This window comes from Pseudoliparis swirei, chromosome 15, assembly GCF_029220125.1.
Source record: "Pseudoliparis swirei isolate HS2019 ecotype Mariana Trench chromosome 15, NWPU_hadal_v1, whole genome shotgun sequence".
Classification (NCBI taxonomy): Eukaryota; Metazoa; Chordata; class Actinopteri; order Perciformes; family Liparidae; genus Pseudoliparis; species Pseudoliparis swirei.
In genome coordinates, this window is record NC_079402.1 from 9,574,527 (window position 1) to 9,587,634 (window position 13,108).

Genomic DNA, 13,108 nt, shown 5'->3' on the forward strand with positions numbered 1-13,108 from the left:
GACAATCACTATAAACATCTTGATTGATGGATAACTTTGAATATTAGAAAGTCATCAAAATAAACAAGACAACAACACAGAAGAACCTACCAGAGCTCGTGCGTTGGCTTTGGCCCCCTTGTCCAGTAGGACTTTGGCCATCCGATGGTGACCACAGTGGGCTGCTACATGAAGAGGGGTTAAATGGTCCAGCGTGATGTCATCGATCTCTGCGTTGTACTGCAGTAGCTGCTTGACACAGTCCATGTGATCCCCCTGAGCTGCCATGTGGATGGGGGACAGACCGTTCTGCAGGATAGAAAGAATGGAACAACACAGACAGGGGGGGTGAGAGACGGGCGGTTAGGGAGAGAACAAAGGGGATGGGCATGTATCATGCTGTATGAAGCACATGGTCTATAAGACTACGCTTTAAATAAATGTGTAAATATGTTGTTAGGCACCAATGGTCCACCAAATCATATGGTCACACAGCATTGAGGTGCTTGGTCAAAGATATTGGGATATTTGATTGTCTCCATGTCGCCCAGACCTAACACACTGTAGTAAAATGACTTGCAAGTGGCAAGGAATCTAGTGGCAATAATATCTAGATGGATCTAGGATGCTTAATAAACAGACCAAAGATGGAGGCGTGCAGGTTTCTAGGACTTTGGGTTAATATGCCGATGTTCTGCTGGCCTTGGGAGAATCATGTGTCATAAAATGTGGACTCTCACACAGTAATGAGATTCACACAAATCTGTACTGAACAGCACACCCCGATGATCATTGCTGATTATACAGCATCTACCTTGGTTTTCGCCTGGATGGGAGTACCGTGTTCCAGCAGGATCTCAATGATGCGAGCGTGGCCATTCCTGGCTGCACAGTGGAGAGGAGTCAGCTCATCCTACAAAGAGAGAGGCCGAGGGGAAGGATTGGAAACGTGTTAAAGAGCATCAGGAACTAAATTGAGCACTTCAACAGGGAGGAAGACAAATGGAGGGAATAGATATCTGTAAAGCGTTGGGTAAGTGAGAAAATGCCGGAGCAGAGTGGAGCTGAACAGTAAACTACCTTAGTTACGGCATCAATCTGTGCTCCTCTGTCCAGCAGTAGTCTGACCATCATCACATTGCCCCTCCTGGCGGCTATGTGAATGGGTGTGATGCCATTCTAGAGAAGTTGCGAGAAATAAGTGCACTGTATTAATCAACACCATTTGCAATCAATGCATCAAGTCTCCAGTGTCAAAATATGGCAAGAGAAAAGTCTACTGGAAGCTGATCCATTGATAAAACCCCAAAACAAATGCATTTGGAAATGCACTGTTAGGTTTGAACCGCAGTCATCATTTCTTCACTTTTGACAAACTGACCTTGGGGGTGAAGTTTATATTGGCTCCTCTGTTCAGCAGCAACTGGGCTACGCTCATGTTCTCATAGTGGGCTGCAATATGGAGAGGTGTGAAACCAGTCTACAGAGAAGGAGACGTAATGGGAAAGTCTGAGAATGAGGTATAAATAAGAAAAATGACAATCTATTTATATCACGATGCAAAAAACGAGGTTAGAACATGACACAGATTAAAGTATGAGTAACGTGAGATTAAATTTAGAAAGAACAGTAAAACCAAATTATTTTATAACTGTGCTTTGAAGATCATTTTCACTTTAGTATTTTCTTGGAGAGTTTTCTTTTCATTTGAGGACATCTCATTGTAAATGTGTTGTTTCTGCTCATGCCATGTATTTTTCTTTTTCTTATCTTTTTAATGATCTCTGTAAACATTCATCTGCGTATGAATGCAGAATATTAGCCAACGGAACATCATTTTGATTGTACTATTGACCAATCACGTTTGAGCGACCTTTGGTTGAACCCAGGTAAAATGAATCCATGTCCAGAGCAAATGAGGCAGAATGCGTTTGTTAATTTAGTTTTTTAAAGAAAAGTTATCTTCGTTCATTGCAGGAATCTGTTTTATAGAGATTAAACGTCTCTCAAATGCAACTCCATTCTCGCAACTCAAGTTGCTTATCGGGTAATAAACGATAACCGGCACATGGAAGAGGAAGTCTTGGCTCAGGAACCCCCAAAATATTGTCCTCTGCCCCCGGAGGCTAAATCACCATCAGAAAGATGCTGTTTGCCTGATTGCATTATGATTGTACATGTAGTCAACCTTTTCAGTGACCTCGGTGAGCGTCTACCTTGCTGAGAACATCAGCGTTTGGATCGTTCTGCAGGAGCACGGCGGCGGTGCGCGTGTCATCGTTCCGTGCGGCGATGTGCAGCGCTGGGAGGCGGACCTTGCCCTTAGTGCCATAGTTGATGAGTAGTGCCACAACATTTTCGTGGCCCTGCTGGAGGGCTACTGCCAGGGGGGTGAAGCCGTCCTGAAGGAGTACAGCAGGGGAGGGAGAGAGATAGCAAGGAGGTCAGAAAGTGGCATGGAAGAGAAAATAATGAAGAAGAGGGAAGCACAACATGGATTTGATACCCTGCAATATTCTATTCTATGAACAGATACAGTGAAAGATGCAATATCTTGTAGCCTGAAATACGCACATATATATTTTATTCCAAAACAATAACTATGTTTTCACGTACCTCGGTTGGGAGACTCTGATTGGCACCGTTCTCGAGCAGGAACTTTACCACCTCTAAGTGATTCTCCTGTGCGGCCATGTAGAGAGGACTGAACCCTTTCTGTAAGGACACACATATATTATGCATAGTTACAAACACACAATGACATATTACAAGATGCAATATCTGGGGAAAAAAACAAAGAAAAAACCCTCATCCTCATGTTACAGAGATTTATGTCTCAATTGACGCCGAGCAATTCATAATTAATAGGTGTTTATTTTTTGACAAAAACCCACAGTTCTTGTCTGCAAATATGTGGTCAACTGATACAGACGCAGATATGAGGCACGCTCCTCTTGCTCGGAGGTCGCCGTGACTCACGTGTGACTGGGCGTTGACGTTGGCACCATAGTTGACGAGCTCAGCCACCACTTTCTCCTGCCCTGCCAGCGCTGCGATATGGAGAGCCGTGTTCCCTTTCTGGAGGACACACACGCACGCACGCACACACACGGACGCAAAAAAAAGAGAATGATTGCAACGTAATGGCCTAGTTCGCTACAATGAGAAATCGACGCTGAACTACATCTAGAGGTTTGTCATCATCCAGAATATAAGAATATAAGGAAAATATGTGACGATGAAAGAGAAAGAAACCTCAGCCTTTCTGTCCCTTATGAAACTAAAAACCAAATTATTATTAGTTATTAAATACATATTTTACAGTTCAGGTGGCTCAACATGATATTAACACCTAGCCATTGCAGATAGCGTATAGCTAGCTGAATCACTGTTTTGTTTTTGTTTTTTTGTATTCATCTGAAGTGAGATTCATATGAAATGATGCACTCTTACACTGTTGTTCTTTTACACAGTTGTTGTTGTTGTGGATGCAGCTGAATTAGCTCAGACTATAGTTTAAATTCATAAAAGTGTTGGGAAGGCGTGACAATAAATGTGCTTTATTCATTTTAATTCAGTTTGAAATGCTACTTTAGATAAGTGTGTATGCAGAGGGAACGAGGTACCTTGGTGGTGGCTTCCAGCTGAATGCCGGAGTGTAGAAGCTCCAGGACCATTTTGACGTGGCCTTCTTTAGAGGCCAGGTGCAACCCGTTGAGACCATTCTTAGGGAGGAGACGAGGAGATTTAGTCACGTTATGCATAGGATATATAGGATAGAAAATGCTCTTATTAAAAACTATTGAACGTTGGCTTAAACACAGCATTGTAATCGTACCTTAAAATTGTAGAAATACAGTAGCATGATAATCCTGCTCATACACTGAATTATTATAATCCCAGTTCACACTAGCTGAAAAGTGATACCACATCTCTCCTTGACATTCACGGATCCCGGACCTTTCAGAATGCGCTCTTCGTGCAGCGGTCGGAGGCAGCAGACTGGAATGTGTTTGATTTGTGATACTAAACATCTCCAAACTCCCAAGTTCCTGCGTTAAATGAAACCTCCCTACAGATGGAAGCTCAGGTCTTCAGTCTCAGAAAATGAGTGATTAACTCACAGCAGCAGGAGGACTTCTGCTTGTCCTTCTGTCTGTCCCATTGTCTCTGTGGATGTCTGGCTACATATTGTACTGGTCAAGTCGAAGCTGCGACCTGCCTGCCGTACCCACTCTGGCCACAAGGGGTCTCAGTTATCCACACCGCTCGCAGGCATCCCCTCATATACTGCGGTGTCACGAAATTCAAACGGGCAACAAAATCCCTCAGCGAGCAGTGAGCATGCGCAGAGGGGCGGGGAACACACCGCTAACTGCGGTGTGCCTGAACGTCTGCTGCGCACACACTGAAGAGGAGACGCTGAGACGTTCAGTTTGTTTTACACCCGCTCCATACGCATGTATTCACAGACACAGACACGAGCACATCAAGGGTCGGCAGCTCGAGACTTCAATAAATAGGCTACAGGTAAAGACAGGGAGTGGGAGAGAGAGAGAGGCAGAGAGCGAGAGAGAGAGAGGTGTAGCTATAGCAAGGCCAGGCTATAGCTGCAGAATCACATAAATCACACATACGTATAAACAATACCCTTCCCTCAGTTCTCATTAAATATCCATCAATCTACGACAAGAAACATAGGGGAGTGGGGGATTGGAGGGTCATATTTCCTTTAGTCACATTAAGGGCCTTTAGGAATATAATTTATCACATGGGGGGCATTTAAATCGTGTGTAGATCATACACAAATATTAATTATCTGGTTGATGACAATCTCAATAGGCATACGTTAAGGACTCTTGAATATTATGCAAAACGTTGCCGTTCATGTCTACAGTCGTCTTTGTTCTGCGTCTCTTCTTCTGTCTCGCTCATGCATGATCGCATTAATAGCAGCGCAGATTGCTGCGTTCACTCTTGGTGTCCAGACCTCCATCTCACTGACGGCGTTTTGTCTGAGTAGAAAAGCACTTGTCTCTTCATTCACCAAACATCACTCCCCAGACATCCCGAAAACAACAAGTGACAAACAAGCTGGTTGTGTGTGTCCAAACACACACGTTCACTCTCACACGTTCACATTCGCTTTAAATTCTTGTTTTATGGGTATGATGCAACGCGGTGGAAGTGTGCAGACAGTCGGCCTGAAGATTGAGGGGACTATAATCTAATCCACTTATTTATTCATGGCACCACTTTACACAAAAGACAGAGAATCAGGAGGTCTAAGGAGTCATGAATTTTTAATTTTCTTTTTGAGTCTCTTATTTTACATCTTTTGCTGATACTGCAGAATGACTTTCCTTCGAGATAATAGTGACATTGTGTGTTGCAATCAAATCCCAAAGCTCCTCTCAAGGCTAACACAGTATGTTGTACCTCAGAGGAGTAAAATGAGGTTCCTAAGTCACATTTTAAACTCATGACCTTGTTGCTTCAGGAAAACGTTTTACTTTCCCACAGCGGGGTGACGAAGACAGACAGTAGTGCAAGAGGACGAAAATCTCTACAGTTGATCAAAGTAGAAGCCACAGTTCATACTTCTACCTTCGGCAAACAAATATGTTGAGAAGATTGTTTGGAAGGGTTCTTTATTTTTTTTAAATGTGTTATACGTATTATATCTGGTATATTTGGCAAGCAGGTGAGACTTTTTGGCTTATTGTGGCCTGTAAGAGCCATAACGTGTGTTTTTAGTCAATTTAAGTTTCAGAATTGTTTATAATTTAATATTTTGAATTATGCTCATGGTGGAGGAACTATAAGTTAAATATATTAAAAGATCTTTATGTTAATGACTGACGCTCGAGCCAGGCTATTTAATGACGTCATGACGGCAGCAGGTGTAACGAAAGAGCCGCATTAGAATAGAGAGCAGATAGTTTTTTTACCGTAAGACCATGAGATCGTTTTGAACGTTAGTTATTTTGTATACTTTGTCAGTGTGTTTTGCTGTTTAAAATAAAATCGAAAGAAAAGGAAATGAGCGGTCTCCTGTCATGCGCGTGAGAGGAAACTCACTGTGTCTGCAGCTCTTTAGCGGATTAAGAAAACAACAATGACGGAACGCCGCTACATGGCCCAAGTTAAAAGTTGCGTCTCACTGGTCCCACAACAGGTGAGTCCCCACATATTCAGCCATATGATGCAATATTTATGCTCAGAATGAACTGAGCAAACCTGTATTTTTTTTCCAATCAGCTGCCCTGGGCATGAATTAATAAACTCAAAGTTGGTTTCATGGAAAAGATCTTATTAAGTTGAGTGAACATCCCCGCTGTAGTATATAAAAAATGTCATCTAGACCTTCAACATTTTAAATTTCTCCTGAGGAACATTAACAACTCAGAGCAATAAAGCTCCCATGCCTCGGTCTGCTGCTGATGTGGCTCAGCAGAACAATTTCATCCTAGAGACGGTTGCTGGTCACTAGACTGCAGTATGTCTGCTTTTTTCATTCATATGAGCATCCAGCTCCTGACTTTGAATGTGAATTAATCCACTAATGCAGATCCATCAGTCATGTACCCGCAAAAATCCAAAAGAAAAAAAAGGTATGACCACTTTTAGTCAAAATGTTTTCTGAATAAGAAGTAATTTAGTGTGACTCCTCCACCAGGTCCTCCTATGTTGCCATTTGTGTTAAACACTGTGAGTACTAAATGTTGTAATTGACTTTAATGCCAGCCATGATGCCATTCACCATTTCTTTCATTTAAATCTGTGATTGGCTTTCCTTTCTTCTCCCACTGACGCACACAAAACAGCTTTTTGGATGTCCGTGCTGCTCAGTGGAAGGACATAATCTTACTTGATTGGCTATGTTGATGTTGAGTCCATTCTTCAAGAGATCGTGAGCCTTGTCCAGGTTCCCTGAACGTGCCGCACGCAGGAAGCTGGTAGATGCATCGGCCTGCAACGGAGAGGAAGAGAAGTGGTAAAAAAAGGAGAGCAGAGCACGAACGTAACATCCCAACACGTTATCCACACATTCATTCCTCCTTCACCAACAGCACACACATTGCACATGTATGCCAACATCGACAGCTCTGAAATATACACAAACACTTGCTCGACATCAACTGTTTCTCCAAGATATACCACAAGCCCTTGACATCAGGATGCAGTTTCACATAAAGCCCCAGTCAGGTTACGTCTCTCCATCCATTACAATAATATCACAATCACTTGAAGGCACGAGGCTCTATGCAGCTATACTGCGTTCACGGCCACTCCTGCCCTCTGGTAGAGGCTAAAAAGGCTTCGCCCACACTGAGAGTTTGGCAGGCGTTCACAGCCGAGCACACACCGCCACGAGCTCCGCTGGCCCGTCTGATCTGCGAGGAAGGCTCCTGTGGTTTGTGTCTCGGTGTGTGTCAGTGTTTGTACGCCCACCTCTGAATTCATTCATCCGCCGATAGTGTAAATACGGCTGGCCGGCACAGAGAGAGGGTTCCGATGCCCTGAGGGGGAAATAACGCGGCGGCCCGTTTGACCCTCTGCCCGCCCTTGTCAACGGAAACAATATTTATCCGTTTGAGATGTTATTCTCAAGCGGTTTAATTGCACTGAATTTCTGAAAGATATGGCTGCTCTTTTCAAACGATTATTTTTTCTGTGCAAATATTCTTTGTGTGCACCATGCACTGCATTAGGTTGTTTCTGACAAACACATTATTATTCGGTCTCCTCCCCATCAACCTACCTTCCCTAAATCAACACCTGTTTTATTCCCTTCCAATGTATTCCCTTTCCTCCTAGTCAAACTCCTTATATTAAATCACAATGTTAGGAATATTAAGAAATATTTCCTCTGACTTTTGACCACTCACAAAAATATATGGTGGATGAAGCACAGAATATAAATCTATATATTTTTAAGAAATCCATGTGGAATATTGTAACTAATTAATTTAAAAAAAATGTCAGATGTATCTGGCCCACAGGTGTATGAAGTGCTTCATTTCTGCAGCTGGTGCAGATAATAAACTAATAATCACATGTGTTGTAAAGAAACACCATTTGGACCATGCCTCTATTTTTTTTCTTATCCTGCAGCCCATAAACGTCAAGAAAAGTATCTATCCACTATCTCATCTCTTTGCTTTGAACACGAGAGCTAGACATGACTCAGCTGAGAGACAGGACTTCAAACAGTTGGTGACAGGAGCCTCTCCAACTTCACAACCCCTGGTGTGCTTCAGGTATCTGTCACATTATGCAGAGATCCTGAGGAATATTCTATCATTAAAGTATTCCGTGCAAAGTCTCGTTGGCTGCGTATACTTTGACATGATGTGTTCACTTGTTTCTCTGACTGTCAATACTCTCACATTGCGTGTTTTAAAGCCGGTGTGACGTTTTGTGTTCATCTGCATATGTTACACACTCTTTGTATATTTCTCTCCACCCGTGCTGTGATTTTGTTCATGACATGTGCTGTATGACTGATGACAGCCTCCACCTGCATCCCCATGACTCCACCCCCGCTGCTTCATGAACCAGTTCTCTCTGTTCGGTTATCATCGCGTTGATGAGCGCTGGTCAATTTGAGTGCATTTATGTAGGAGAAAGAGAACGAGAGAGAGAGAGAGAGAGAGGGGGGGGGGGGGGAACAACAGCATGAGCTATGAGCTGGCCACAGTTTGCAGGAAATATAGCATATTGCAGCACCTTCCAGAAACTCATTCTTCACCAGCTCTTTTTCACGCTGCTGTCGGGCATTCTGCTCTCTGCTCCACGACCGTCTCTGCAGTTCCATCTCCCTCTTTTTTTTGTTCAACCACTTCCTCCATCCTTCCTTCCTTTCATTCTTCTCTCTATCACAGAGATGAAGGCTGTACGTCCATCCCGGACAGCTCACTTGATTCATAATCATCAAGTTACACCAAATAACCAGATTACTGAAACACTTCATGCCGTACTTTGCCTGGACATCAATCTGATTTGTCTTTTCCGGCTGCCTCTCCCATTCTTGCCATTTCCCCCTATGACTCACACATTCTGCTTTATGTTCTTATATTTATAACATCACCCTTTTTGTCTGTAATATATGGATGAAATAACCCTGGGAAGAAATGTTGAGCAGGAGTGTTTAATTAATTATTGCTATGGTACATATCGCTGAAATTTAGAGACGATAAACATTACCAAATATAGTTGAAGTTGGGGTAGGGCGTCTATTGGGCAGAATTGGGGTGAGCCGGTTACCAGAAGACTTAACTAGGACCAGCCTCTGCCTGGAATCACCTGTGATTGGCCAAAGCCTCCAATCATAAGCTAGATTTCTAAAAGTCTGAAAACAGAGCAAGGAGGAGGCGCAGAAGTCTAGTTCTCAGGACACTTAGTAGTACAATATGCTGAAATTGAAAATAAACGTGGCTGTATTTGTGATCTCACTGTGGAAATGTGTGGATTTCACATTTTATCCCATAGTCTACTGCCTCTGGTGATTAATATGTATTATTAAGATGTGTATACTGTGTGTAAGATAGGTGATACACTGATTTGTGATTGTCAACACTGAGCCAATATGATCTGCTGCAGTGCAGGGATTTTCAGATTTTCATTTTCACACTCTTATTGGACAGTATTTACCTGTTTATACACACATTTGAATCTCTTCACACTTCATATAATTACTCAGGTGGACCAGATGTTTTAAGATTCAGAATGTAGGGAATTGTAACATTTATTATGATTGGGTTTACATTTTAAATAATTTTGTTAGGCTCATACATTGTGAATATATGAATGTCAGGCGCACCGTTGCTTGATGTGTTTTCGAGTGATTATCCGATTAAGAAATAAATAAGTAACCTAGGTCAGTGTACAGTTTGTGATACAAGTAATGCAGACGTTGTCTTAACTCAGATTAACTCACGAGAGTAAAATAACAAACAAATCAGAAATGCGTACCATCAGAGTGAACACACAGCTCATCCAGGCAATCATAAATATTACATGTTAATAATGGACTGAATAGTAAATCAGTGCAGAGCACATTCTACAAGTGAATACTACAATACACAGAGGGGAGGAGACGCGAGCACGGGGGAAGCACACATGAACGGGACGAGGAACTTTGACGGTTTTCCTGAACACAACAACAACAACATGAACAGAAGCAGCAGCAACACACGACTATCACCACATCAGTCCACAAGAAAATGTATTGTGTACCAAGTTTTTAAATCAGACTTTTATCAAGAAAGAACATCTGCCAGTGAGGTCAGTTTAGTTTATGAAATATAAATGTGTGACGACTGCAGATGTTCTCATGTTGTCTCGAGATAAATGTCAATCTTCCAATGTCAGTAGCAATATTCATAAGTCATGTCAATACAAGACATGGAAACGCGGACATTCTTTTGCCAAACCTTCAGAAACCCCACCGCAGCTGATGAGGAAACACAAATAAAGTGTTGAGGGAAGTGTGCACAAGGATGTAAACAAACATCTTATTTACTCTGTTATTAAAGAGCCGACCTCTCAGAGCCAACAATACTGACCTGAAGGACAAGTCAGCGCGGAACCACATGAGCCTAGAAGACAACACACACCAGCCAAGACAACACCAAGACAAGACCACACTGTTAATGGGAGACCAGAAGAGCAGCGCATGAACGGCTTGACCAAAGACAAAAAGTTTATTTAGCATCACCCATATGTTGTTTTTCATCAATGTTCGAGGGGTGGAGCTAAACCCTCAAGACTTGGAGTGATATGACTCAAGACTATATCTCATATGACAATTGGTTATTAAGAGATTAGTGCTTGCCAAGATATTCATTCAATATTCACACTGATACTGTTAATTTAAACATTTTAAGCTAATCAGTGAACTAACTTTTTGTAACATGCATATAATACAATATTAGCATATATTCTTAATGTCATGAAAACAGAACTTCATATTTCAATCTGCATGTGCATGGCAACACATCTATAAACTCCCGCCCAGGTAATATACAGGAGATGGATTGAATACTTTTTAAATCCCCACTTTGTCGTGTACAATCACCATGAAGTGCAGACAGTCTATTCTTCTCTGTGTTATGATCCTGTTCTCCTTGTTCCTCGAGTGTGGCTAACACACACAAATAGGATTGAATATCCTCACAAGTAAACCCACTCTTATGAGCGCTCTATGCCGAGCCAAAGATAATCATGGGGACATGAAAAAAAAGCCAGAAGAGGTAGATACTATTACCGAGGCCAAACAAAATCCTACTACACGTGTGGAAATGGAAAAGGAAAGAAGGTTGAAGCCATTGATTTTTACGGTTTGCTATTTCACAAGAGGTATCCATGTCCTTCGATATTCATCATTTATATTTTTGCACACAAACATACAGACACACACATAAGTTGAAACACACACACAATGGTCAGGCACATAATGACAGAAACATAGGTTGATAAAAAAAAAAACAATCTGACAAGATGACTAACACCTCATGCCATCTCAGAAACATCCAGCACTGCAAACTGGGTGATTGTGTCAAAGTATAAAGTTAAGTAAACTGTTGTTGGTGTAAATCTTTTACATTGTATGACTGATCTAACGATGTGAGCGTGTGTAATTCGTGTTCATAAACGTTGGGATATTGAAGGACTCATCATTTTCGGGCTGCAGGCTACGAGTTCACGAGTGTATTCTGTGATAAGCAGTCGGGGAGGCATTGGATCTCTGAGCGTCACAGACTCTCTCTCACAAAATCATGTGGTTCTCTGCACATGTGGTGGTTCTCTGCACGTGGTTTTCTCTGACCAACGTCACTGGCAGAACATTTGATACATCGACAGCTCTCGTCACCTCTGATTGTGAAATGAGTCCTTGTGACACTTCGAGTTGAGACTTCTTCCTCCGTTTAACATGCATCTCATCTCCTTTAAACTCTAACTTCTGGTGCTTGTAGAAATAACTACCACTACCACTAGTACTACTACTACTACTACTACCACTACCACTACCACTACCACTACCTACTACTACTACTACTACTACTACTACTACTACTACACTGTGTTACTACTGCTGGCACAGACAGAGGATATGTTTAAGTCTAAGTTTACTAAGCGAGTACATTTATTATAACATTTTCAGAAAGACAAGAGGAAGTATGAAGGAATGTTTTAAAAATAAAGACAAGCAATACACTATTTTATACATGTTGATGACTTAGTGATATTGGTTTGTATCATTATATCCTAATGCTAACTCTATATTTTGTAAAACTCACCCGTTCATTTCATTATCATTATTATTGTTTATGTCAAGGGCGGTTATGGTTAGTAAGATGCAGGAGCGCTTTGACACATTTCTTTTTCACCCACATTGTTATACTCTTTGTGAAAAGAACCCAAAAGAATGGTCACGCCTCATATCCAAACACCAAATTTGAATGCCACACAAAGGCAATACGGGCCAACAAATGCATATATTTACCGTGTAATAGTAGAGTACTTTAATTTAGCTATGGGACCTTTGAATTACTGTTAACAATAAATGTATACCTATAACTAGCCTGTTCCTTAGCGTCTCAATGTCGGCCGTCTACACCGCTGAAAACCAAACACATGGGTTTGTAAATGTGAAGGAAGTTCAACACTGTTGTTTTCACAACGTCATTAATTATAAGGCAGAAAACAGGAGCGAGATGCAGACAAGAGGGGAGTGGGGAAAACAACAACAAAGAAACGAGAGCGATAGAAGTAAACATGTCTTTATTCGAACAAACATTTAAAAAATCCATTTTCTCCAGACAGATCTATACTAGTAGAGTAGGTCGTGCTCTACATGTTGCATGAAATGACACGGCATATTTTGGGTGTATTGTGACGAATCCTGGTGGATGGTCAAGTGAAGATAACAAAGAAACGGATGCATCAACACAAGACTCATTCACATAATGCTAAATATGCATATTAAGACAAATCACCTTGCAAACACACGCGCAAGCAAAACCAAAAATAGCCGCACAGACGGCACAGTATATTAGTGTTGGCACTAACAAGGAGGGAAATGGATCACAATAATGAACCCTCATGGGTTTCAACAAAGACC

At 41.7% G+C, this 13,108-nt stretch overlaps 1 protein-coding gene across 1 annotated transcript in view; it reads right to left on the reverse strand.

Annotated features, from left to right (window-relative positions):
• The window catches only part of LOC130205595 (ankyrin-1-like), a 62,006-nt gene that overhangs the window by 32,078 nt on the left and 16,820 nt on the right, over positions 1-13,108 (reverse strand). The window contains exons 2-10 of the mRNA XM_056433059.1: positions 6,851-6,952; positions 3,606-3,704; positions 2,959-3,057; positions 2,596-2,694; positions 2,196-2,381; positions 1,361-1,459; positions 1,060-1,158; positions 794-892; positions 91-288 (exon numbers count right to left, since the gene is read on the reverse strand). Of these exons, the coding sequence (XP_056289034.1) occupies positions 91-288; positions 794-892; positions 1,060-1,158; positions 1,361-1,459; positions 2,196-2,381; positions 2,596-2,694; positions 2,959-3,057; positions 3,606-3,704; positions 6,851-6,952 (1,080 nt within the window). The remainder of the gene's footprint in view (positions 1-90; positions 289-793; positions 893-1,059; positions 1,159-1,360; positions 1,460-2,195; positions 2,382-2,595; positions 2,695-2,958; positions 3,058-3,605; positions 3,705-6,850; positions 6,953-13,108) is intronic.